Genomic DNA, 26,047 nt, shown 5'->3' with positions numbered 1-26,047 from the left:
CTGTCGGAGCCCATGGCGCCTGCGGCGGGGCGCTGGGCCCCTGTCCTGTGGCGGGCCTGCAACTGGCTCATGGCCGCGTTCTTCGCGCTGGCGGCCTTGGTGCAGGTCAGCGCCCCGGCCCCGGGCAGCGGGCGGCGGGCGAGGGGCCCGCGGGGCTTCGAGCTCTGCCCCCGGGCCCGGCGCGCGGTGTAGACTAGCGCGGCCCTTCCCGGCCGCAAGGCGGGCCGTGTCCGCGGAGGACGGAGATTGGGGGTTGCGCCCCGGGGCCCCCACCCCATCCCCCGGCCGAGACGCAGGTGTCCACGTGACCGCCGGACCGCTCGCCCTGCCACGTGCTGGGAGGAGCGGACGAGCAGACGCAGCCTGGGATGGGGACCCAGCCCGGTTCACGGCCGAGGCCAGGCGGGAGGCAGACAGAACCCGCTGTGGCGCGGGTACCCTCTCACGTCTGCTTTGGGACCTCCTTCGTAGGAGCTGTCCTTAAGACTGGAGGCCCTTACGGCACCTTTGTCCCACTTCAGTGCGGACACAGTCGTGTGGCTGTGCTCAGCCGGAAGCCCCTCGACCACCACGATCTGCTAGACTAGGTCTTTTTCCCATTTTGTATCCTCGCTGCCTGGTGCAGCGTCTGGCATGAAACGCATCACTAGGATGGATCCAAGAGCAGACCGAACGGAGGGCTGGAGCGCCACAGAATGTCTGCTAATGCCTGATGTTTTGTTATTCCAGGTGAACGACCCAGACGCAGAACTGTGGATGGTGAGTATGAGCTGCTTTCCTCCGTTTCCAGGAACTGCGGAACGGCACGAAACACACAGTTTTATCTATTTGGCCCGCCTCCCTGCCTTTTGTACATAAAAACTTAGAAATCAGATCATTTGTAAGCCCTTTTCCCTAAAATATCTGGGGAGAGGGATCAGAGTGGTAATGTAACGGGCGTGTGAGAATTCAGACTCTTACAGAGACATTAGGGGCCTTTTGGCAGTATTCCCTTTGAATAAAAATGGGCCAACTGAGGACACTTTTCTGAAGACACACAGTAGAACAGCAGACCTCCTAAAGTCAACTGAGCCATTCCTCATGAGTTTTTTTTACCCAGAAACTCCAACAAACATTTGACCAGAAAATGGCAGGCTTTGGGTTTGCAGTTCTTCTAATTCAGTGAGTTATGTTTATAAAAAGTAACTAAAGCCCATAAAAATCTACAGAATACATTTAATCAATGCTCTGGTTGAACTATTTGGAGGAGGGGGAGATCATTCTGTACATTTTCTGAAATATCTGGATTTTGCCCAGTTTCTTTGAAAACAGATACATAAGACTGTGCAGTATCACCAATGAGATGATTTTCTGCTCTGGAATAATATTGACTGTGTACAGATTAGCCACAAATGAAAGCATCTGGATCTGTAATGCGAAATTCTGGTCAGTGTTTTAAGTGCAGTAGAACTCATTCTGACATTGCTTATTGTCCAGATTCACATGCCTTTGCATCGAATCAAATTGCCTCTTCCTCAGCACTCTGGCCCATATCCTGAATTCCAAATACTATTTCCCTGCAGACAAGTCTCCAATACCCAGCTTAATGTAGAATTTCCAACACTGACCCCCCCAACACCCCAAACTCCTACAGCGTCTTTCCCTCCTAAACCCCCTCCTCCTCCTGACTCACCCCTTTCTGTCAACAGCAGAATCATCCTCGGGGTCATCTTTGCTCCAAACCACAGGCATCTCTAACATCTCTCGGTTCCTTACCACCACCTTTGAGATCCTTTCAAAAAATAAATGAAGAACAAAGCAATCCAGCAAAACCCAATCTAGGTTTAACTGCTTATCTGTACGGTGTGTGTATACTTTACCTCCCACTTCATGCTTAGGTGACATAGCACGAATAATAACAGACACCATGTCCCCACAGACATCCTCCCTCCTCGCCAGTTTCACTCTCCATCACCTCCCACGTGGACTCCCGTAGTAGCTTCCTAATTCTTGGAGCTGCCTCTAATCCCCTGCTCTCCTTGAACAATTTCCACATTATCACTTCCTGCTTCAAAAACTCCCCTCATTTCCCAAGATCACTGAGTTACAACTCCCCAAGTTGGCACTCAAGGCCCACCACAGTGTGGCTCCAATCCACCTTCCCACCGTGGTCTTGGAACCCAATCCACCTATAATACTACCGTGTCTTGCCCCTAGAATTCCTGTATGTCCTACCCAAGCTTCAAAGTCCATCTCAAATGCTGTGTCCCTCAAAAACTCCCTCTCCCTCTTTCCGATAGGTTCCAACCATCCTTTCTTTGAACCTTTAATGCTAACACATTCTGCTTTACATTCGAGTTGGTTCTGTACGTGCCAGCTCCTAGGAGACCAGGGACCAGTTCCTCCTTCTTCTTGGTGGTCCTCAGGCAACCTAACGCAGAGCCTTCCTATGGCAGCCCTTCCGTATTGACTCTTGAATGAAAGCATGCACAAAGGAGCCAATACTAAGTCAATGGCGCCTGACTCATTTTCAAGTCCCCTACTTCATCTTGCTCATGGAGGATGTCTGTATCAGGATGCATACAGGAGCAAGTGACAGAAAATCTGACTAGCATCAGGTTATAACAACAGAGTATCTCACTTAACACGAAATCCAGAGGAAGCTGCTTAATGGCCAACAACGTCATCAAAGACCTGGGCTTTCTGGGTTCCTTCTCTGCCACTTCCAATGTGTGGGCAATATATTCTCTCATGTCTACAGAATGGCTGCTGCAGCTCCAAACATCAGGCCCAGACAAGAGCATCCCAAGTAGGAAGAAACAAGACAGGAGCAAAACACTTTTTCCTCCTGTGCTTTCTTCCCTTTTATCAAGGAGGAAACGTTATCCAAGAAGCCCTTCAGACAGGCCGCTGTTCAGTGTGTGCATACCAATACGGTTTATGGTCTGGGATTCATCCTGCTTGGTCAGTGTCCCTGCAGAGTGGTTGTTAAGATGCCCTGAGTATCAGCCTTGCCCCTACAAGACTTTCTTACATTTCATGGCTGGAGCATGATCACCCCTAGCTGAAGATGCTGGGAAAACAAATTGGCTTTTTCAGCTTTTATAATGGCAGGTGGACAAGGGAGAGAGACATGAAGAATGAACGCCATGGCGGGTGGGGGGGGCGCCTGGCTGGCTCAGCTGGTAGAGCCTGCGACTCTTGATCTCAGGGTTGTGAGTCCGAGCCCCATGTTGGGTGTAGAGATTACTTAAAAAATAAAATCTTGGGACATGTAGGTGGCTTAGTCAGTTAAGCGTCTGCCTTCGGCTCAGGTCATGATCCCAGGGTCCTGGGATGGAGCCCCGAGTCCAGCTCCCTGCTCAGCGGAAAGCCTGCTTCTCTCTCTCTCTGCTTGTATGCGCTCTCGCTCGCTCTCTGTGACAAATAAATAAATATTTTTTAAAAAATTTTTAAAAGCAACAAAAAAAGAATGCCATGGTACTCAAGAACTATATAGTGAATTAAATATTGTAAATAAATGATACTCTAGGTTTAAAAAAATACACCAACATAAAAATAAAAGTCCATTATAAGTGGGTTCTACAGAGTTCATTGTTGAGTATGCTGGGTATTATTTTACCTTGTATACTAGAAACCATTATTTTCAGTCTCTCAGTCCTCAAAAAGAATTTTTTTATCTTATTCGAGATAGAGAAAAGCATTTAAGGATGATTGTTCTGTTCATGTGTTTACGATATAAAGAAATAAGAAGGTCTCAGACCCCTTAATCTGTTAATGACAGATATCTGATACATTTGAGTACACATTAAAAAAAAAAAAAAATCTCTGCCGAACACTTCTTACAGAGAGCACAGGTAAATGTGTGTGGTGTGCGTGTAACTGCTCTCTCTCTTCCTCTCCTTCTCAGTGGCTAGTCATGTAGGTTTTCATTAGGGGAAAACTAACCCCTTACTGCTCCAAGCATGGACCTCAGAACAACAGCATCCCCTGGGAGCTTGCTAGAAAAGCAGAACGTGGGCCACACCCCAGACTTCTGGAATCAGATCTGCATTTTAACAAGCTTTCCAGGCGACTCGTATACACACTGAACTTTGGGAAGCCCCGGTCTTACCCCTCAGTAGCATGAATGCCTTTACCTGTGAGAGACAACCAGACTTGCAAATGTCCATCCTGGCCATCGTTAGGGGTGGAGTAGGAGAGGTGAACACAGGGTCTGTAATCCAGATGCCCTCTCTCCCGGGATCAAGACAGACCTGTTTCTGTGGTGAAAACAAATCACATAACACACACAGCTCTGACAGCTCCCAATAAGGGAAGATGTCTGACATGCGCATCACAGTTGATACGGTGAAGCAGCTACGTTTCTTGGAAACCCACCATGCCTCCTGTACACCCACGAGGCCTATCCTCCTTGCCCTGTGCCCACAACACACACGCCACAGCAGGTCTGACTAGAGTCCGCTTGCTGAGCACGAGGCTTGAAAACGGGGCCTCTGCAGGGCCCGCCCGTCTTCCAAACTCCCAAACTGCTTGTCAGCAGTTTCCAGAATGAAGAGCCCGATCTTACTGATGCACACACTGTCAGTCAACTTTCTGAGGTCTCACCAGCTTTCTGTGCTTCCTAGATTCCTCTGAACATCTAAATCGGGCACACTCCCTAACCCGTCCTCTCCCTCCTCGCTAACAGGTGGTATACATGATACCTGCGACGCTGAGCCTGCTTGTGGGACTTAACCCTCTTGTCACCGGTATGGACCCTGGATTCTGCATGGACATGCAGCAAACCAGACTTCTGACAATAAGGACAGACTCCCGGGAGAGAAACGGGGCCCTACGGGTCTCCTCGTTTCTGATAACAAGAAGGGCGAATTCTAATCTAGATCACCCTCACCCGTCTTCAGGCAGACTTCACAAGGACCTGCCACACCGAGACAGCCTTTTCAGCAGCTCGGACCCCGAGATCGCTTACGCCGGTGTAGAACAGGGGTGCTTCAGTACAGCCCACGAGAGAGAGGGCCTCGGTCACCGCGCTGATTTCTTAGCCACCACGCTAATGGAAAATCAGCAACAGGGCACGAACCTTGTGTCTCTCTAGTCAGTGGCCCTCAGTGTCCAATACCACTCCCAGTAACCACTTTCTTACTTCGAATCCATTCAACACATGTGTATATGGCCTGCTACTTATTTAGGGAAACGGTTTATAATGTCCATACAAATTTCTAGGTTTTTCATTCATGCATCTTGCTCTCCCTGACCTTCCTCTGTACCGTCATAGTACGTACAGCAATTTACTGCATGCTTTTATGTGTCTTCCCCTGCTAGGCTGTAAGCCCCTTAAGAGTGGGACTATGTCTAGCCCATCTCTGCCCAAGCCTCCCTGAAATATGGCCAGGAAGATGGTAGGTACTTAATGCTTGTTGAATGTGAATGGATGGCTCTAAGACAGAGGCTTTATCATATATTTTCCTGCTCCTTGGAATATATATATATATCCATCCCAGGTGGGTATTCAGGTAAAAAAAAAAAAAAAAAGTCGCTTAAAATAGCTGGTTTCTATCACCCACAGGCTGCTTACCTCAATGCTGGGCAAAACATAGTGGCTTTGCTTTTTAGCGGCCCTAAACTCTAAACAAACCATAAGTTGGACAGTTTTATACCATAAAACAGTGTCTTATAACCAAAAAAAGTACATTTTACATCGTGTGCTAACATTTTCTTATTAACAGGGACTGTCAGTCCTGATGGGTTACTCTTCACTGTCATGAAAGCAGCTTCCTGCCCAGTGGACCGTCAGACTTCTCGGGCCTTAGAAGAAAGACCAGTGGTTCCCAGCTGGGTGGGGAAAACTCTTGTCCCCTGGATGCACGGGCTCCTTGTACAGGCGCCTGGAACTCTTGTCTGCATCTTTAAGGTGTATTAGTTCGGGCTCCATTAGTTGCAGGCAAGGAAGAAGCTCAACTCAAATGGGCTATGAGCTGAAAAGGAGACGTACTGGGATACTTGGCTGAGAAAGTCAGGGGTGGTGCTGTTCACACGCTGCTGGTGGCTCAGCACTTGAGCTTCTCTGCACCTCGCAGTCCCACCGTGTGCCACTCTGACTTCAGTCCTGGGCTCCTTGATGGTAGCCCGGCAGCTCAAAGTTCACTTCTTCGTGATGCTCCGTCCAACAGAAGATAGAACCTGCTTCCCAGATAGTTCCGCAGAAGTCTCAGAATTGAGCTGTGGTTCCTGATCCATCATCTGTTCATCCGGAGCCAAATCACAGTTGCTAAAGGGATAAAATGCCAACTAATCAAGCTAAGGTCCAATGGTCTGGGACACATGGCCTGGGTGGCTCCCCAAGGAAAATAAAGGGTAGTTGTCATAGAAAGGGGACACGCTGGACAACCAAAACACTAAACGTCCACCTAAGCTTATTCCTACTGCTTTAACCTCTGTGATGTCCCTCAAAACAAAACTGAAAGAAACCCCAGCTTTTTTTTAAGAAGGCTCCACACCCAACATGGGGCTTGAACTCATGACCCTGAGATCAAGAGTTGCACGCTCTGCTGACTGAGCCAGCCAGACGCCATCCCAGCCTTTTCTGAAGGCTTTATCTGAAAGCAGACTATGGCAGAGCAGATATGAAGAGATCGTTTTTCTCTGGGGTGTGGTTCCATGATTAACAGCACCGGACTCTCTATTTTTAGGCAACTTAATTTGGAAGAGTGCCTCTGCAATACACATATTCTTTTGTATCGCGTGGGCTGTCGGCTTGGCCTGCCACCTCTGGCTTCACTCCCAACAGAACATCTTACATGAGGAAGAAGGCAGGTGAGCCGTGACTTTACTTCTGCTCCTTGGAAGGGGTGGGGTAGAACTGAGAAATCTGTTTCTCTGTAACCCCTTATCCGCACCACGATGACTCAGCTCCCCCAACTACACCCTGAGGAGCAGGGGAGATATTAGCTCCTTGATAAGCTGAAGAAGCAGGAAATGAGCCAGCACCAGGTACCACGTTCCACAACCACGGCCAGAGGCAGTCAGCACACGCGTTATATTACCGTCAGGCAGTTGACCTTGGCTTCTTACAGTGAACGAGCAAGGACGCCATACAGTACTACTCAGTCCAGAATGCTGATCATTCCTTCAGCATTCTGATTTAGTTGTGGTTCTGGCCAAAATCTTCTCTACAAGTGTGATCGGCCACCTCAGAGGTCAGTTAAGTCAACCTCTGTCAGCCTTGCCCGGCTACGTCCCATGTTATCTCCTCCCTTTGCCAAGGCCATGTGTTCCTATTTCATCACCTCTTCCTTTGCTTCCTCCCACCCTTGACTCCCTGGCCTCACGCATAGCCCCTTTTCCTTCCTGTCCATCCTACTGCTAACACTAAGATTTAGAGACGTAGAAGGTAATCATCCCTGGCAAGGTGCTACTTTGTTAGAGGCCCTAATCCTTGGGAAACTGGAGAGCAAATCAGATTCGGTCTGCCCGTGGGATCATCAACCCAATGGGTTGAATCACTTCCACCAACTTGAGGCCCATGAGTTATGGTGGGCTTCTAGTGGTACCATGGCCAAATATGACTTTTCTACTCTATGTAAAATATGTGTGCTTTTAACACATACTTCTAGAAGCATATACCCACCCCAAAACCATTAGTCTGACTCATACTACAAATCATTCCTCTCCCCTAAGATGTGACCCAATCTCTGGCAGCAGATGCTCCGTATTTATGGATCTGAGTTCATCCTGTCTAACACTGAACACTCTAAAACAATGTAAAATTGATGCCTGATAAATCAGGGATAGTTTTCTTGGTTGTACTATATTCCTTCTAATGACCTGAAATAAGTGATTTATTTGTGTTTTTTGTTTTGCTGGGTTTTTTTGTTCACTTAGAAGTTGGGGAACAGGGATGGAGCTCACATCCGTCTCATAAGATAAAACCTATTTTCATATAAGGCGTTAAGCTATCTGAAAAAAACTAACTTTTGAATCATGGCCAGACTTGAAAATATTCTGTAGATGCTGTGTATCTTGGGAGAAGGTCATTCAATAATCAGCAGAGGCTAGTGGTCATGGGAGAGAATGGAATGATATGTATCTCACTCGTAGCTACTTCAAAAATCTGAAATGTGTGTTATTTTATAGGGAGCTGTTTGGTCTGGTGATTATCACAGTATGGATGGGCCTATGTCACAGTTCATCAAAGTAAGTTTTCAACTCATTAGCTAAAATCAGGCGTCTTCAAGGTTGGTCAGATCAGATAGGCAAGAGAAAGTATTGACATCCATATGCAAACAAGAATCTCTTGAAAGAAATCTTTCCTTTTCTCAAGGAAAGCCAATGGTAGTTGAATCAGAGGTTCATGATCACCCACACTTTTCTAAATGCCAGTTTCTGATGTGGCCCAGTGTAATAGGGGGCTGTCAGCCAAAAGGGTGTTCTTTAGGGAGAGGGAAAATGATCTCACAGAGAAGCTTAGAGATTTACAAAAGCATGAAGAGCAAAGAAAATATAAAAGTGTGGGAACATATAGATGAATATTAACTTTATAAAATAGTAGTAATAATGTTTCGTGGGGCTTAAACATGTAAAGAATAAAAATACATGACAACAGTAACATATAAGAAAATAAACAGAGTGAAAGTGTTCTAAGAACCTTGAAACAGCAAATTAAACCCAAAGAAACAAGAAAATAATCATAAAAGCAGAAACCAATGAAATGAAAACTCAACATAAAAAATGGAGGATTCAGAAGGCCAAATACTGGCTTTATAAAATGATTCATAGCATCAATAAGCCCTGCCAAGACTACAAAGGGAAAATAATAAAAGTGAGAGCAAGGAAGAGGAAGCAAAAATAGAGAATATCAGGAATGAAAAAGAAAATGTTACTACATATCCAATAGATCTTGCAAAAATCACAAAAGGATATCATGAACAACTCCTTGGAAATAAATCTAAAAATGTAGACAAAATGGATAAATTACTTTAAAAATACAAATTAGCAAAACTGACACAAGAAGAAATTCTCCAGAACAGTCCCATAGCTATTAAAGAAACTGAGTCCTCAATTTAAGTTTTTGCTAAAAGAAAACTCTAGACCAGATGGCCTAACTGGAGAATTGTACCTAATATTTAAGGGAAAAATAATGCCAACCTTTAACAAACACTTCCAGAGAACAGAAAAAGAAGAAACACTTTACAATTCATGTTATGAGGACAGAATAATCTTGATACCAACTTGATAAGAACATTTAAAGGGGGGGGCAAAGAAATTACACAGCAGTCTCCCTTATGACTACAGATTGAAAAATCCTAAACAAAGCATTAGGGAATCATATCCTGCAATATATAACCCAACCACCAAGTTGGGGTTTATTCTAGGAACACAGTTTAACATTCAAAAACCAACCAATGTTTTCTATCACATTAACAGAATAAAGGAAAAAACAAGCTATCTTCTCAATCTGTTCAGAAAGAGCATTTGGTAAGATTCATCATCTGTTCACAAGAGCTGTTGGAAAACAGGTGTAGAAAGGAACTGAACCTGATAAGTGGTATCAGCACCAAAGTTGAGACTCAGTGGTGAGCAGCTGAAAACTTTCCTTCTGAGATCAGGATTGAGAAGGGATTAGCTACCACTTCCACTTCTGCTCAACACTGCTCTAGCTAGGATCATAGCCAGTCCAATAAGGCAAGAAAAAGAAATAAGAGGCGCAACAATTGGAAAAGAAAAACGTTCATTATCCGTGGCTGACAAAAAAATCAAACAATCTAAAAAGTTACTAGAGTGAGTGAGTTTAGCATGATTGCTGCACACCAGGTGAATGTACTGAAACCAAATGCATTTTTATCAACAAGTAACAGAAAATGATAAAAACAAAAAGTTAACCATAAATAATAACATCAAGAAATCAACTCCCTAGGAGTAAATCTAGAAAGAGATAGGCAAAATTTCTATAAATAAGACTGTAAGACACTGGGAGAAATTAAAGACCAAAATAAGCAGAGGGATAAACCTGTACTGGTAAAAGGATAAACTAACGAAAGAGTAGAATCTAGGAACAGGCCCACACACAAGCAGACCCTTGACTTACGACAGAGCTACGTAGAACTGCAGGTGCAGCAAAGAAAGGCAGACTTCTCAACACATAGTGCTGGATCAACGGAAATATATGGACAAACTTTCCCCAGCTAACTTTCATAAACCTCAATTCCAGGTGGATTACAGCTCTAAAGTGAGAAGCACAACAGTTAAGACTTTTAGAGAAGATGACCCCAAATCTCCAAGACCTTGGGGTGGAAAAGCTTTCTTAAACACAACACAGAAATCATTAGGAAAAAAACAATTACAACACTGCCTAATTAATCAGTGACTTCAGTTCCTCAAAAGACATCATTATGTGAGTGGGAAAAGCTATTTGCAATACACCCAAACAACAAAGATTTGCATTAAGAATGAAGAACTCCTGGGGGCGCCTGAGTGGCTAAGTTGGTTGAATGTCTGAGACTCTTTATTTCAGCTTAGGTCTTGATCTCGGGGTGGTGGGTTTGAGCCCCATGTTGGGCTCCATGCTGGGTGTGGAGTCTACTTAAAAAAAAAAAAGTGTTCACCAAATTCAACCTTTGTACTTGTTTCCAAAGCAACCCATTATTTTTATTGGATTTTTATTGTTAAGAATTCCTGTATGTCTTTATAGGAATCCAGTTGGTGGAAGAATTCAGCTGGCGACTGCCGCTGCAATCGCTCTCCTCCCATTTATCTCTTGGATCTACATCTACATAAACAAGGAGATGCGGTCCTCCTGGCCAACTCACTGCAAGACAGTAATTTAAATGAAGTCAAGAATCCTCTTTTTCAAATGAGTATTGTCAATCAATTGTTTATAAACGTGGTTGTAACAAGCCAATTTCCTAGGAGTTTATTTAGGTAATTTGAGCTACTTTTAGAGGTGATAAAAAAAATCCTAAGAACTTTCTGAGGATGCCTACGACACAGCATGGGATTGCATGGGACCAGTAAGAGACGGGGGTCTGACATTCAGTTGTCACAGTGTAGTAAAAAAGGCAACAGAACGAAAGTTCAGAAATGTGAATTCTAACTCAACTTATCACTACCTATATGCCTTGGGCAAATATATGAACCTCCTGGTGGATGTCTTCATCTGTAAAATAGGATTAATACCAGATCTCCTACTCACTTGTACAGTTGCAAGGATTAAACTGGAGAATATGAGAGCACTCCAGAAATACCAAATGCTTATAAGGGGCTACACATGAATAAGACAGAGGAAAGCAGGGTTTGGGTGATAGGATAGACAGAGGTTCAAGAAAGGGCTGTGCCCCTGCACTGAACTCACTGTACAGGACCAGGGCAGCACCATGAACTAAATGGGGATGCCAAATGAACGAGTGTGTCTTAGAGAGGAGAGTTAGGTAGAATAAAGGAATTTGGGACCAAAAGGAAAGAGGCAATATTAAATGCACTGCAAATAAAAAATAAGACCAAAATCTGTACACATTTTTTAAAAAATGAATGTCAAAGGTCACCTAGGGGAGAAGACCGTTTTGGAGCTGTACTCTCCAATGTGTTAACTATAGTACCATAACCATGATGCATACACACACACACAACATGGGAACGTCACTAGGGTGCACACGTATATGACATGATAACATCACATAACCATAACATGTTGCATTGAGCACCTGAAATGTGGCCAGAGAGAGGAAGTAAAATTCTGCTTTTTTCATTTTAATTTTAAAACATGTCAATTCAATCATTAGAAAACTTATAAATGTGTGTGGAACGCTTAGGTGTGTTTGGAACAATTGGACATGTGAATCCACTTCTTTAACTGCAGGTTTTATATCTAAATATAGATCAAGTATTTCCAGTGAAAATGTAATGTCAATGGATGGGTTATTAAATATAAAATAGATCCTGGATTTTAAAGACATAGTACAAAAAGAATGTAAAATATTCTTACATTGATTACATGTTGAAATGATATTTTAGATTTGAGTTTAGATATTTTAGATTTGAGTGTAGATATTTTAGAATTGAATTTAATATAAAATATATCATTAAAATTAATTGTTATCTGTTTCTATTTACTTTGTAAAATGTGACTGCTTTCAATTACTTCTGTGGCTCACATCGTATTTTTGTTGGATGGCAATTTTTTTACATCTACTAGCATCAAACACTGGAGTCAAGATTCCACTTCATGAGATTTAGGAAATATTTCACTCAAAACATATTCATATATATATATCAGGAGAGGGGAAATAAGTCAGGCCATTTGTCTATTTTTACAGCCTTTAATACAATATTACGTATTCTACAAATATTTGTTAAAGGAGGTATGTATGGTTTTTGTTTTACACAATGGCCACTGGACAGGCAAAATTCTCTGTTAAGATTGAGATGAAGGAAAAGGAGAAAAAAATCTAGTCGATATTAAAACAAATAACGTGAAATTTATTTTAAGGGTCAATAAAATACGTATAAAGGATCCCGGGGCTCCAGTATACATTTAGCTTGCATGATGCGCCTGGTTTTTACATCTCTTTTAATGTAACTACCAAAATCACATAGGAAAAAATGGACTCATTTGCAAATTCCATCTAGGATCTACCTGTCCTCCATGTAATGCTTGATTCTGTGCTTAAAAGACAGAAATGTTCCAATTAAAAAAAAAGTGATGTTCCAAATAGACTTTCATCCTATCTGCACCTCTGGTATCACACTATGAATTCTGTGATGATACGCAATTCCTTTTATATATCTATGAGCACGGCCTCCTGAAAGGAGTCTTTATTACTGAGATTGTTGTAGACTCCAGTTCTCAATTGAATTTCAGGAAGCTCGATGTCTCTATTATCCAAGCCTCTGCCTTCCCACCCGTCTTTTTTCTTCCCTCTGGCAGGATCTCCATCAGCCTCTCATTACCGCTGCCAGGACTGAGACACAGATCGAATCACAGCTTCCCTGCTGTCTGACAAGCCCAGCTCTAACTGTGGGCTCATCATTCAAGGCTCTTCACGACACAGGCCTGTCCGCTTCTTGCACTACTTCTTGCCATAACCCAGGCACCTTTCGGTGAATCTTCACAGCGTTACTCCTCACTCCTCAATTCAGCATGCCCTTTAACCTCTGCTGATGCTATTCTGCCCACCTGTCGAAACCATTTTCCTCCTCCTTCAAGTCATCCCTCATCCCATTAAACAAATTTAAACGCCCCTCCACATTCCCAGGCCTTTCTTCCGAATTTGGTATCTATGGATGGTAAGGCTGGTGAATGCAGGGAGCATGTGACAGGCACCTCTCCCGTGGCCCTCGGGGATACCCAGGTCCTGGTCCCCAGAACCCAGGACCGTTACCTTGCATCACAAAACAGACTTTGCAGATACGATAGAGTTAAAGGTCTTGAGATGGGGAGATAAGCGTGGAGGTAATCACAGCTGTCCTGATAAGACAGGCAGAGGGAGGTTTGAAGAGGGCCTTGAGCCAGGAATGGAAGGCAGGAAGCGGGTTCTAGAAACTGGGAAGGGCAAGGAAGCAGATTCTGCCTTGGAGCCCCCTGAGGGGGGACAACACCTTGAGCTCAGCCCAGGGAAAATGGTTCAGACTTCTGGCCTCCCGAACTGTAGGAGAGCACGTATGTGCTGTCTGAAGCCACCAACGTGGTGGCGGATTGGCCGAGCAGCCGCAGAGCACGAACACGCCTCCGCACCCCCAGAGCCTGGGCACTCGGCAGGCACGCTGACGCTGACGAGTACTGCTTTTTTCTCTCTTGATGTTTTTAGGCCCTGAGTCAAATTTTCTCTACACTTCAACAGTCCCTTTGCTATCCAGTAAGTGTTGCCACAAATAAGCCTTAGCACATAGGACAACCGAATTAACGTGCCCCATTTGTCTAGAAAGGGAGTCAAGAGTAAATTCATTTACCCACTGTGGTCTCTAGCTGCTGGAGATGAGCTGCTGCCCAAAGAGACCAGACCAATGGGCACACAGCTGCACTGGCCCTTGGTCTTGCTTTGCTCAGAGTCACAAGGCCACCGTGTGACTTCTCGGGAGGCCCTTCTCATGGCTTCACGTGGGAGAGACTACACATTCACCTGTGAAATAACTTATTTGTTGTTTACACACAGGGATACAAGCCTATAAATGTACAAACATGATGGGTATTCTGAGCAAAATGTCCAACGTTCATTCACACGGCAGGATACACAGAGAAAGTTTACCTGAGCTGATTTTATTTTTTTATTACGAATTTTAAATTACATAGTTAATACACGAATACATCCTCCTTGTAAAAAGTAAAAAAATGTCAGATAAGGCTAAATGAAGTCAGTTTTGAGAACTATACCACCCCCCCTCTGTCTCCTCCCTGGCTGATTCAGGCTGCTTTCATTCATTTTGTTTCCAATCCTCAGCACTGGATAGATTATCCAAAAATGACATTTCAGAGTATCTCATGAGCTAACGCACACTGGGGCCATAAATACATTTTGTTATGCAAATAGAATACTACACAATGAGCCTGAGGATTTGGGGGGGGCGGTAAACAAAAACACAACGCTCAACCACCACTCTCTAGAACGGTAAACAAGATAAATCAGACTAAAACTGGAAAGCGTTTTCCTTCTTATAATTCATAATTCTGTCTGGAACTCGGCCTCTCCCTTTCAACATCATTTTGTCAGGGTAGACATAAACAGTGCCAAAAGCCTGGCTGTCCGGAGCCGTTTCAATAACCCCTTCTAGGTTGATGTGGTGCACACCAAAAGGATCCTCAGAGTAGCCACCATCGTGAGTGTGACCAGCGAAGAAACACACCACACACTTGTGAGACCAAATGACTGCCAGGGCATCTCTGTAATTCCAGGCCAGGCACACACTGTCAGAGGCCTCTGGGTAAATGGGAAGATGGCCTGTTAGTTAAAGAGAAGAAGAGTTAGGAGCCAATTAGGAAATGTCTCTTTCATCAAAACAAATGGCGAAAAACTAATACGCAGAAAAAAAAAAAAAAAGGATACTGCTACTTATTTCAAATAGACTAAGACCAGAGAGAAGCACCAAATAATCCACAGCCACATCTCTGCAGCATACAGAGGGGGGGACAGTCCACCTACACGGGGAGAGGCCACTGTCCAGGCAGAAGCCCTGAGATCCCTACAGCCTACAGTGTCTGAAGAGACACCAACCCCGAGAAAAACTGAGGGCATCCTGTGCAGAACGGTCCGCGAGGGTGGCCAGAAGCCAGGTAGATGCCGTGCTGGAGTCCAGTCTCTTGAACACGAGTGCTGGGTACACAGAAAGAGGTACCCCTAAACTTGAGAACAGTTTAGGGATGGGTCATGGGTTAGAGGTCATTTATAGAGACACTCAGTGCTTTAAAACGGATTCGTGCCACTTTAAACGCCTCCATGAGATCCTGGGAGCCGGAGCCATTTTACAGATGAGAAAAGCAAGGTAAAGCAGGGAGTATTTATACTCGGTCCCACAGGACATACATGGAAGTAGAGCCAAAGGATTTCGAATTCCTGACGCCAAGACACACATGAGGTCACGTCATGTCTCACTCTGGAGCGCGGGCACAAATCTCCCTCGGCTTTGCTTCTTGCCCTGAAATCACTTTCCTGTTTTGTTACTATTTACTTGTTACTGAAATTTATTCTGAATTTTTCTTATGAATATTTTTACTGTTTAATATCTATCAGTTTGTAACACAAGTTACAAAGGGGGGTGTTAACAGATCCCTAAAGAGTCAAAGGAGTCAGAAGAACTTATAAGTGTGTGTGCACGCGCACGCACACACACACACACACACACACACACACACACACACACACAACCACTCTTGAAGCCGTGATGACAGCTCAGAGTCTAAAGGGGCCGGCAACTCTCCAGATCGAGAGGCCACACTGGACTCCTGACACAGTGACCTGCTCCCCCTCCTTGAAACACTGGGCTGCCAGGACACCACCAGTCCCCCTTGACTTCCTCCAACCTCGATGGCCACGAATTCTCACTCCCCTCCGCGGGCTCCTAATCTCCCCCACTTCCTACTGGGAGTGCCTGAATGCTTGGTCCTTGGGCTCCACTTCCCTATTGACACCTAATGGCCTGGTGACCTTGTAACTTCTCGAATCTAGTATAAAGTGGCTGGTGATCTAGTAAAGTATCGAACGTCTCCGACATTCTTTCCACTCCCACATGTTTATACCCAGCCCAGACTTCCACTCTGAATTTCAGACCCAAACACCCAAACTGCTGACTCAACATCTCCACGGATGCCTGATGGGCGTCTGAAACTTAACCCTTCCATGGCCGAACTCCAGAACTCCCCACCTGGCACCCCCTCCTGCGGCAGTGTCCCGTACGTCAGCGAACATGTCAGCAAACAGCATGCTAGCCTTCCAACTGCATGGCCAAAACCCCACAGGTGGAGGCAAAATGACCTCTCAGTCCCTAAAATGCAAAGTCAAAGAGCAAACTAAAATGAAAGAGAATCGCCATTAGCCACTTAAAACTTTGCTACAGAAAACCTGACGCACTCAGTTGACAAAGGTTTGTTCATCCGGGTTCTGGGCTTACAGTGAAAGGGAGGAATTTAAGAGGCGGCTAATGTAGACGGGGGCCCTGACGGACAGGGCGGGAAAGGAGATGGGAGGGCCTCGAGTCTCAGCCAGAATCACACGCTACTGACACAACTAGGTCATTTAATCTCCCAGTCTCCCGATCTTTGAACTAAAAGGGTTGATGATAAGACGTGTAGGTCCCTTTCAGCTCCAGTATTCTCTGGAGTGACAGGCACAGCCTGACGGTGGGAAGCCAAACAGCAGAGACACATCGAGAAGTGTTCCGGTTCTAGAGACCACCTACGGTAGCGCCAAAGAGGGTCACAACGTGCGATAACCGCCGGGGAATCCTGTACTCTCCGAGCCTGGGATGACACCTGGAATTCCCATGACAGCACACACACTCCTACTCCATCTACACGTCTGCCCCACATCGGGGAAAGATTCGCAAGTATTTATGGAAATATACTTTTAGATCATCAACTATCAGAAGAGCTTGTCATTTTCAAGGGGTTTTCACATTTGTAATTCCATTTGGTGCAATCCAGAGAAAAACCGCAGTTTGTAGGTTCAACATTTACGCAGACTCACACAGCTCACAGAAGCAAATGCACACAGACCAGCCTCCCGTCCTTGGGACCCCAGGCACGGTCCTCTCCGTCGTTCTGCCACATCAGTTCTAAAGCGAGGATCTAAACTCAGTGCCCAAACCAAGTACACCAGCCACACTGCAAATCCAAATTCAGGCCCCCGTGTGCACACACCTGCAGCTGAGTGTATGTTAAGCACCCCGATTCGTATGACCTGTGATGACAGCGTGTCTGGAAAAGACATTCTAGGTGGAAATAACAGCAATCTTACTTCCTTGCGAACACATGGCAGAGAGTCTAGAACCGAAGTACTCACTGCCAGGTGAGTCTCTAACGCGTGTCCTATTACGAGCTTCGCTTCCAACTAGACAGCAGAGGCCCCCGGCCGGCAGCCACCACACCGACGGGCAGGTGTCCTGAGGCTGAGGTTGGGTATGGGGCCTGGCCTGAACTGCTCACTCAGATATCACAGTTGACCCGTGAACAAAGGTTTAGACTGCGCGGGTCCACTTATCCACACGTTTTTACAGTAAATACAGAAAATACAGTGAATGTATTTCCTCTTCCTTGTGATTTTCTTAACGTTTTCTTTTCTCTAGTTTACTTATTGTAAGAAGGCAGCGTATAATACACACAACGTACAAAATATGCATCAACCAACTGTTATCGGTAAGGCTTCTAGCCAACAGTAGGCCATTTGTAGTTAAGTCTCTAGAGTCAAAAGTTGTACGTGGATTTTCGACTGCGGTGGGGGGGGGCAGCACCCCTAACCCCCACACTGTTCAAGGGTCAACTGTACTATGTAAAATGATCCCATGTGCTGGAATTCCACTCGGAAACCCAAAAGGCCAACGTACAGGCACTAACACATGGCAAGACGTTTTTTCTATTTTACGGTTCTTTCCTGACCCAGCTGTAAATGTCAATCTTATACTCAGGTTCTCAATAAAGAAAGGTAAGCATTCATTTGACAGCAAGAGGACACCACGACATAAATATTATTAGTACACTTTTGAACCCCACTTTCCCATTCTCTAAAATGCTGGCGTAATCAAGTAATTTAAATACTTACTCACAATCACCACTTTTTCCTGGTTTGTGTCAGAGAACGTAAGAACTTCATTCAACCAGTTCAGCTGCTCTTGGCTGAATCCTCCATTAAACTGGACAAACTGGGGCTCAGAAAGTCCTGAAATGAATGCAGTATGTCAGACCCATCCAATGTCAGCTTCTTCCTCCTTTGGGCATGCACACTTGGCTAATGTGGGGACACCTGTACTTTTCTGTAGGAATGTGCGGCAGCAGTTGACTTAAAATAAGAAACCACAAGAATTTACAGCAACCCAGACAGATAAATGCCCTGTACCCACTCAACTGCTTACCTCGCTAGCTCCGTGTTACACTGAAAACAAAACACAGCCTTCTGACTGTGTCCACGGGCCACACAAAGTCACCTTGTGCCCCACTGGCCTCTTCCTGAGTCCTTTAATGATGCTAACATGTCACTCCACTCACGCTTTTCCATCTGCCCCCGTCTCTGTCCTGAATACTCCGCCCCCCCCACACTTCCCAAGGATGATGACTCCTTCCAATCATTTAGGTTTCTGCTTAAATGTTTTTCTCCCAGGAGAGACCACCTCTGACCAGCTAAGCTAAAACACTACCCTGAGTCCTTTTCTTTAACTTTACACATAATTTTCTCGGTAGCATTTATTGCTGCGGACGTAATTCTATTTGTTTCATTTATGGTCTGTCCTGCCCGCCTACTTCTCTTGCTTCCTCCACTCCATCCATCAAAAGATAAACAAAGGTGACACTGTCGGCATTGCTTCCGGCTCTGAAGAGCTAGCCCTCGAAAAAGGGCCCGGCCCAGAACAGGCATTCAGATACCCGTTAAATAAATGAATCTTGAACCAACAGCAGCCAATCCATGCACCGGGAGAAATCCTGACCCTGAACAACAGTGACAATATACTTTTACCTTAATCATCCATCTTCCTGCTGAATAAAAGGTAGCTGAAGAATGGAAAGACAATGTATTAGACTCTCAGCTCAAAGGAATAATTCACCTTGCGGACTATTCAACTCCGAATTTGGATTGTGCTCCTTCAGTATCTTCAGACACTGCTGGTATTTTGGAGAGGACTGATCCACGCCTAAGACGCTCAAGTCGTAAGCATCCAGTAAAATGAACCGGAATTGAGGGAATGGGACAAAGTGATAAGCATAGTAATCCTCCGAAGGCACGGTCTCGGGATGGTGCACAATCTGGTCTTCTAGAAACTTTGTGTTAAGCTTGGAATTTGTTAGGTAGTTTCTGCTGAAGTTATAGAACTCGTGGTTCCCCCACGTGTGATGAACGGGGACTTTAAGCATCTGGAAAGTGTTCATAACAAGTTCGAGCGACTTTTCGGACACCTGGTACTGTGCGTTATACCCGTCAATGATATCCCCCAGCTGGAGCACGCAGCGGGGCGGGCTGCCCTCCGTGTTCCAGTGCTCAATAGCACTCCGTAAGTGAAGCAGACTGTGTCTATAGTACCTTCGTCTGTTTCCTTGGAAGTTATAGCCATCTTCTAAATCAGCGTACTGGATGTCTGCGATCACGCCAAAGGAGAAGAGAACTTCCGAATTCTCACTCGGGGTTCCAGGGTCAGGCTTATCGTCCATAACCTTCAAATGGGTTTCTAAACAAAATAAAGAACATAACTACACTATAAACATCTTACTTTTCTAAATGGGCTGCAGAGGATGGTAAAGTATTAACAGTTAATCCGCCAGGTCACGTGGTAGAGAGAAAAGCACATGGGCCTTAAAGTCCAATTGTCCTACAGCCAAAGTACCGAGTCTTTGAAACAGTTCAGTTTTCTCATCTGTAAAATAACCTCTATTCTTCAGAAGAGTAATTTACAAAAGGGTATTACCCTATTAATGAACAGGTATTCTAAATCCAGAAAAGTCAAATTCACATCTGGTAGAATTTGTAATTTTTAAGAAATACACACTAGTTTGTTACACACTTACATATACATACACATAGACACACACACACACACACACACACAGTACTTTCTTCCACAAACACCAAAATAATTCTATCAAAACTTCAGGATTCTTTTTACAAAAAATTACATATTACACTCATTCATAGTACTTTATACATTAGATTCCCACTACAGATTATTTCATGTCAGGCTGGATCTTTTGTCTTCTTTGGTGGGTAGGTCACTTGAAAGAACTTGCTCATATTTTATATCTGGGATAACGGGGTAGGAAATGAAGAAAAAGGGGAATCATTTTAAACAAACAAAAACTAACTATAATATTAATGTGACTATCTTCATTTCTGACAAATGGTTCCTGATTCTTCAGTTGTTGGATTCCAATCTGAACCAGCTTTTCTTAACATGAATCTTAACTACCCTGTCCCCAAAACCAAAATGGAAAACACGTCATCTTTTCTTCTCACATGTGATCTGCGCCCTGCCACACTAGCCAAGAATAAGGGATTTAGACCTGAAAAGCTATTGTTTTACTAGATTGTTTACAATCTAAATTTATAATCATTTCTAATGCCTCAAAAGAGCCAAGAACACTAAAGATTAAAAATAAAAACCAGGGGGGGCGCCTGGGTGGCTCAGTCGTTAAGCGTCTGCCTTCAGCTCAGGTCATGATCTCAGGGTCCTGGGATCGAGCCCCGCATCGGGCTCCCTGCTCCACAGGAAGCCTGCTTCTCCCTCTCCTGCTCCCCCTGCTTGTGTTCCTGCTCTCGCTGTGCTTTTCTTTGTCAAATAAATAAATAAAATCTTTTAAAAAAATAAAAAATAAAAATAAATAAAAAAAAAACCAGGGGCGCCTGGGTGGCTCAGTCCGTTAAGCATCTGCCTTTGGCTCAGGTCATGATCTCAGGGTCCTGGGATCGAGGCTTCCAGCTCATCGGGAAGTCTGCTTCTCCCTCTCCCCCTCCCCCTCCCCCCTGCTTGTGCTCTCTCTCTCATTCTCGCTCTCTCTTGCTCTTTCTCTCAAATAATCTTTAAAAATAAAATAAAAACCAAAGGCCATGATCCTAGAAGATCAACTATTCTTATTATAAAGTCTACAGTACTACACTGTGCTGTGGGATCGAAGCATATTAAAGCCTCGCTGTTTCTAAAAAAACTTCATGTGGAATTTCTAAAATTACTTCTCGACTCCTGGCCTCCAGCAGCCCACTACAGCTACCGAGTTCTCTTCAATCACCCACAGATACGTGAAATCCTAGCTGACGGAGCACTGCTGTCCGAGGCGGGGGTGACAAACTCCACAGCCGGCAAGAGGGCCGGGTGGCAACCTGACTTCCTTGAGAATTAGGCCTCTTTTCATTCTGAAACTGTTGTCACGAGTGACACACATTCTATGTGATCCACCCAATCGTGAGCTTCAGCCACTTTCCTCTCTTCCTTAATCGGGTTGTGTATAACTAGCCCTAACAAAGGTATAAAGCAGCATTAGAAAAAGGCTGGAAATCCTGAAAAATGGCTTGGTGTTCTGACACTTTTTTTTTCATTTGCTTGTTTCGTCCTGCAGTCCCCATCTGAAAACCCAGTAGATATCAAGCCAGCTGATATGTCTCAGGGTGGGCGAGATCATCTGATTTGAAGGGTGAAGAACTCAGATACGATAAATATAGAATTCATCTAAGTTACACGAAAATCTGTAGTCTCACTAGGTTTCAAATGTTTGTGATTCAAAGTACAGATTAATAGGAGATTTCAACCAGAAGTTAACTGGGTACATGTATCACTGGAACATTATTACCAAAGCTTAAGAGAAAACAGTTTCTGGGGAGGCTATTATCCTTTGCCAAATGAACTTGTTTGTTTTCGTCTTTAAACTCAGAGACTTTAAGGTGATAATCTGTACTACAGATCTCTTAAGGGGGAGCTTTTAGTCCCAGTTAATCTGATCTTCTAGGAAAAGCTATTATTTGTGCCTGCCTAGCCAGTACTCATCTCCTGTTCATCTGGTAACAGCACGCCCTGGTCTCCCTAGGCATCTATACAATCCTCGCTCTCGGTGCCTGTGCTGTGACCTTCACCCCCTGGCTGTGCAAGTGTCGGAAAGGGCACACATGTGACCCTGGCCTGGCCTGTAAGCGCCCAGTTTCCCTCTGGTCAGTTCGGGGTAAGCATATAACCCACACCAGAGACAGTGAGCATCAGCGCAGGGGCTTTTGCTGCAACCACTTGTGCGAAGCTGACGACAAAGGCCTGAGCTGCTGGGGAAGGTCACCTGAGAAGGAAGGAAGCATATGTGAATGATGCAAAGAAGTCCTGGAAACATGAGTTGAACACCTGGATCCACCTGTCTCTGTTAGAACTGCTCTTGGTCATTGAGTTCTACCGGCCATTAAATTCTCCTCTGGGGCGCCTCGGTGGCTCAGTCGGTTAAGCGTCCAACTCCTGATTTCGGCTCATCGCATGATCTCAGGGTCATGAGATCGAGCTCCACGTCAGGCTCGGTGCTCAGGACAGAGTCCACTTGGGATTCTCTCTCCCTCTCTCTCTGCCCCTCCTCCCCCTTGTGCTCCTACACGCTAGCTCTCTCTCAAATAAATAAAACCGTAAATATATAAACAAACAAACAAACTCACTCTCCTCTGAGTCAAACCAAACTGAACTAGCTCTAAGATTCCTGTCGTATTATACAAAAAGTCCCATCAGATACACCTTCCACTGGAATACAGTTCAATTTAGAAAAACTTAAGGGTAAACTAAGATTTGCCAATCTTTTAAAGAAAATTAAGCAATGTGCAGAGAAGCAGCAAGGGCCACACACTTCAAAACAGTAATGTGTTTTGGGGTAGAAAAGAGATCTGCAATGTCGAAGACATATGGCTTTTAAAAATAAGGCTAAGGGCAGGGAATATACAGTTTTATGAAATAAAGAAATTATTTTTTAAAACAGAAGTGTAAACTGATACTGCCATCTGTTAAGAGAAAGATATGAAGCAAGGAGGAGGGACAAGGCCACATGCAAGGAAAGACCGTGAGGATCAGAAGTGAGTTAGGCGGGTCCCAAGAACTCAAGTGGGCAGGGAACAGATTCTCCTGACTAGTTCAACATCTTTTATTGTATGGTTCTGGGAGGTGCCAGGGAGCTCAGAAAGACTGGTCCTGGTGGCCAGAGAGATAAAAAAAACTCAAGACACCGCCCATGGGGAAACGCACAATTAATAAACATGCCAATGCCATGAACTTTTCAAAATACCCTCCATCCTCCACCAGACACACATGGGTACGAGGTTCACTCTCGCTGCTTTTATGTGGGTTTCAAGATGTCTATAGTACGAGGTTTTTAAAAAGTATTTTTAGAGAAGATACAGTCTGAACGGATTAGAAGACCTAAAACCTAAGACCTCTGAAAAGAAAGGAAAATCCCAAGTTTTACGTGAACTTTGTTCTGAAAGTCTGGAGCGCACCATTATATGTGAAGTTACCTAAGTTGTAGTTAAGAGGCAGTGGGACGGCTGCTGAAAGCTTTGAGACTGAAAACCTGGAAGGGAATTTTAGTCCCAGTTTTTCCTACAGGGAAACAACTCATCGGCACTTGTGAGATTCAACTAGCATATACTGTACAATAATCTACTTTTATAAATCGTAAAGCACTACCTACGTGTTATTTTTTAATTATCTGAAAACATATCTGCCTAGTGAACCTCCAGATAACTGAAACTCCTGCAACATTTTATAGAACAAAATAGTATAGAAAACTTCACCAGAGTTTCAAAAATTCTATTAATGAACTCCTACAAAAATTCACAAAGATTTCCAAAAATTCCAACAGAAAGTCATGGTGCAGGATGAGCAGCCAGCAGTTTGTGAATACCTCCTTCGGCATCAATGATGTTTAACCATAGGAAGAAACACCCAGGGATGCTTATTTGCTGGAAACTTGCTACAAGATGATACTAATAAAACTTCCGTAATAAGATGGCAGAAGGCCGAAGCTCCTTGTAGAAGCCTCTCAAGCATCTACGATGAATTAGCAAATGAAGACAGTCCTACACTCTTGTCAAAGGAAAACGAAGGGGTGGGAGGACACAGCAGGACATGAGTAAGGAGAGATGGTCAAAGGGAGCTACTGCAACAGAAAGACGCCCAGGCCTAAGCCAGAAGCATCTCAGGGAAGGGGGCAGGTCAGGTAAGCAAAGCCTTTCTATGCAGAGCCCATGGGACAGGCGGCCCTGGAAAGGAAAAGGGGGGGGGGGGGGGTAGTGGGAGCAGCCTGGACTTTTAATTGTGCTAAGTACTGCAATGACAGGAAGGTTGAGGCTGGAAATGTTTGTGGCAAGGGACAGGGGGCAGAAGCAGCCAACTTACAGTGCTGGGAAGGTCACACAAAGTTAGGGCCTAGCTGTCCCCGTCAAGACAGCCTGGAGTTACCGCAAGCACAAAATCTGACTGGCCTCATCACTATGGACAGAACAAACATCGGATGATATTATGTATATTCTGTCTGTTCCAAAAAAGGTATCTATATTGAAGGAAAAAAACTCATTTGCCAATCCCGGCGGTTTAAAAGTAGTAATGAAAGTGACAGGTTTACGCTAGACATCGTTTTAGGTATCTTTTAACGCTAGATTTCACAGGTCGGAGAAATCAGGCTCAGAGGTGTTATCAGCAACTCATCCCACGTATAGTCACAAAACACCTCCTTTGAGTCAGGAACGGTTTTAGAAGCTAGTATTTTACCTAATATTATACACTTAATATGAAAAAGTTGTATAAAAATGCTTTGGTAAACAAATTAAGGATAAACCTGGTAAAAGAATCACTTTGGCAAATGAAATTTAACAGACCAGCTAAAAACAACACTGAACTTTAATTTATACGACTGACATCATTAACATCCAGCGGAGCGATGAGAAAGGTGAACAAAAACTGTATATGCTCATCGCCTGAACGAGTAAGGTATTTTTGTGTCTTTCTGGCAATTGGAAGAAAAACTTCCCCCGGGGCAAAGAAATACACAGACAGAATTGGGTTAAAAAAAAAAAAAAATCTCACCCACGGGTAACCTCGGGACAGAAAAATCAGTTTGACTGAGAACGATGTGAAGTGCCCCATGTCCTCGGAGCAGAACTTCCAGAAAATTCCAGGTCACCTCGGGAAGGAAGAAACGTGGCTATCCGCAGAGTCCGGCTGGACTGCTGGGGAGGAGCCCACCTACTTGGCCAGTTACGCCGGCTCCCGTCCCACGAGCACTCGGGCACGAGCCGCTGCTTCTGATCAGGGGGAGCTCCGGGATCTGAAGTCAGGGAAGAGAATGAGGCTGTTTTCCTGCCCGCTCTGTCTGCGTTTCGCCAGCGCGGAGGCGGGCGGGCGAGGGCAGGCGTTAAGGGTGCAGACACGCTGGGAGGAGCACACGGCAAAGAGGACGCGCGTGCAAGCCCACCTTCGCCAGCCAGGAAGCAGCAGCCCACGGACGCTCTGCGCCCAAGAATACGGGGCTGTCCCCGCAGGAGACGCGGTCCCCGGTGAGGACCTCAGCCGCCAACCTCAACCCTGGAAGGCCCAGCGCCGAGGGCAGCCGGCGAGGGCGTCCTAGGACGCGGGGGCCCGGCCGACTGACTCAGGGAGGGGACCCGGCGCAGAACCGGCTACTTCGTGCGGAGCTGCCGCTCCCCGCGAGGGGACAGCGCCCGGGGCTCACCGCCCCAGCCACTCCAAGGACGCCGGTGCGCAAGTCCCCAACGGGCCGAGACGACGTCAAGTGCGACGGGCCCGCCGGCACCCCCGGAGGGAGGCAGCGGGGTCCGCGCCCTGCGGCTCCGGGCCGGCCTCCAGGCGGACGACGGGGCGACGCGGGCGGGGACCGGGGGAGCGGGGCTCTCCCGGCGGCGACTCCCGCGCCCGC

General features: G+C 45.3%; 2 protein-coding genes across 6 annotated transcripts in view; one reads left to right on the top strand and one right to left on the bottom strand.

Moving 5' to 3' along the window:
* Nucleotides 1–12,088, top strand: TMEM220 (transmembrane protein 220). Of its 2 annotated transcripts, XM_032432153.1 has the most exons (6): nt 1–105; nt 730–759; nt 4,670–4,730; nt 6,672–6,795; nt 8,116–8,175; nt 10,670–12,088. In XM_032432153.1, the coding sequence occupies exons 1-6, from the start codon at nt 13–15 to the stop codon at nt 10,803–10,805; spliced, it is 504 nt and encodes a 167-aa protein (XP_032288044.1). In that variant the 5' UTR covers nt 1–12; the 3' UTR covers nt 10,806–12,088. The 2 variants fall into 2 exon arrangements, with proteins under 2 accessions (XP_032288044.1, XP_032288043.1); XM_032432152.1 differs by lacking the exons at nt 6,672–6,795; nt 8,116–8,175; nt 10,670–12,088 and having other exon boundaries at nt 4,670–6,249.
* The window catches only part of ADPRM (ADP-ribose/CDP-alcohol diphosphatase, manganese dependent), a 14,253-nt gene continuing 285 nt past the window's right edge, over nt 12,080–26,047 (bottom strand). The window contains exons 1-5 of one of the 4 annotated variants that reach the window (XM_032432148.1): nt 25,586–26,001; nt 25,198–25,438; nt 19,219–19,836; nt 18,222–18,338; nt 12,080–14,909 (exon numbers count right to left, since the gene is read on the bottom strand). In XM_032432148.1, the coding sequence (XP_032288039.1) occupies nt 14,599–14,909; nt 18,222–18,338; nt 19,219–19,819 (1,029 nt within the window). In that variant the 5' untranslated portion in view covers nt 19,820–19,836; nt 25,198–25,438; nt 25,586–26,001 and the 3' untranslated portion in view covers nt 12,080–14,598. Of the gene's footprint in view, nt 14,910–18,221; nt 18,339–19,218; nt 19,859–25,197; nt 25,439–25,585; nt 26,002–26,047 lie in introns of those variants that run through there. The other 3 variants (XM_032432149.1, XM_032432147.1, XM_032432150.1) reach the window with 3 other exon arrangements.

Source organism: Phoca vitulina, unplaced genomic scaffold (genome assembly GCF_004348235.1).
Source record: "Phoca vitulina isolate PV1807 unplaced genomic scaffold, GSC_HSeal_1.0 scaffold47, whole genome shotgun sequence".
Taxonomy (NCBI): domain Eukaryota; kingdom Metazoa; phylum Chordata; class Mammalia; order Carnivora; family Phocidae; genus Phoca; species Phoca vitulina.
This window is presented reverse-complemented; position numbering and strand designations above follow the sequence as displayed.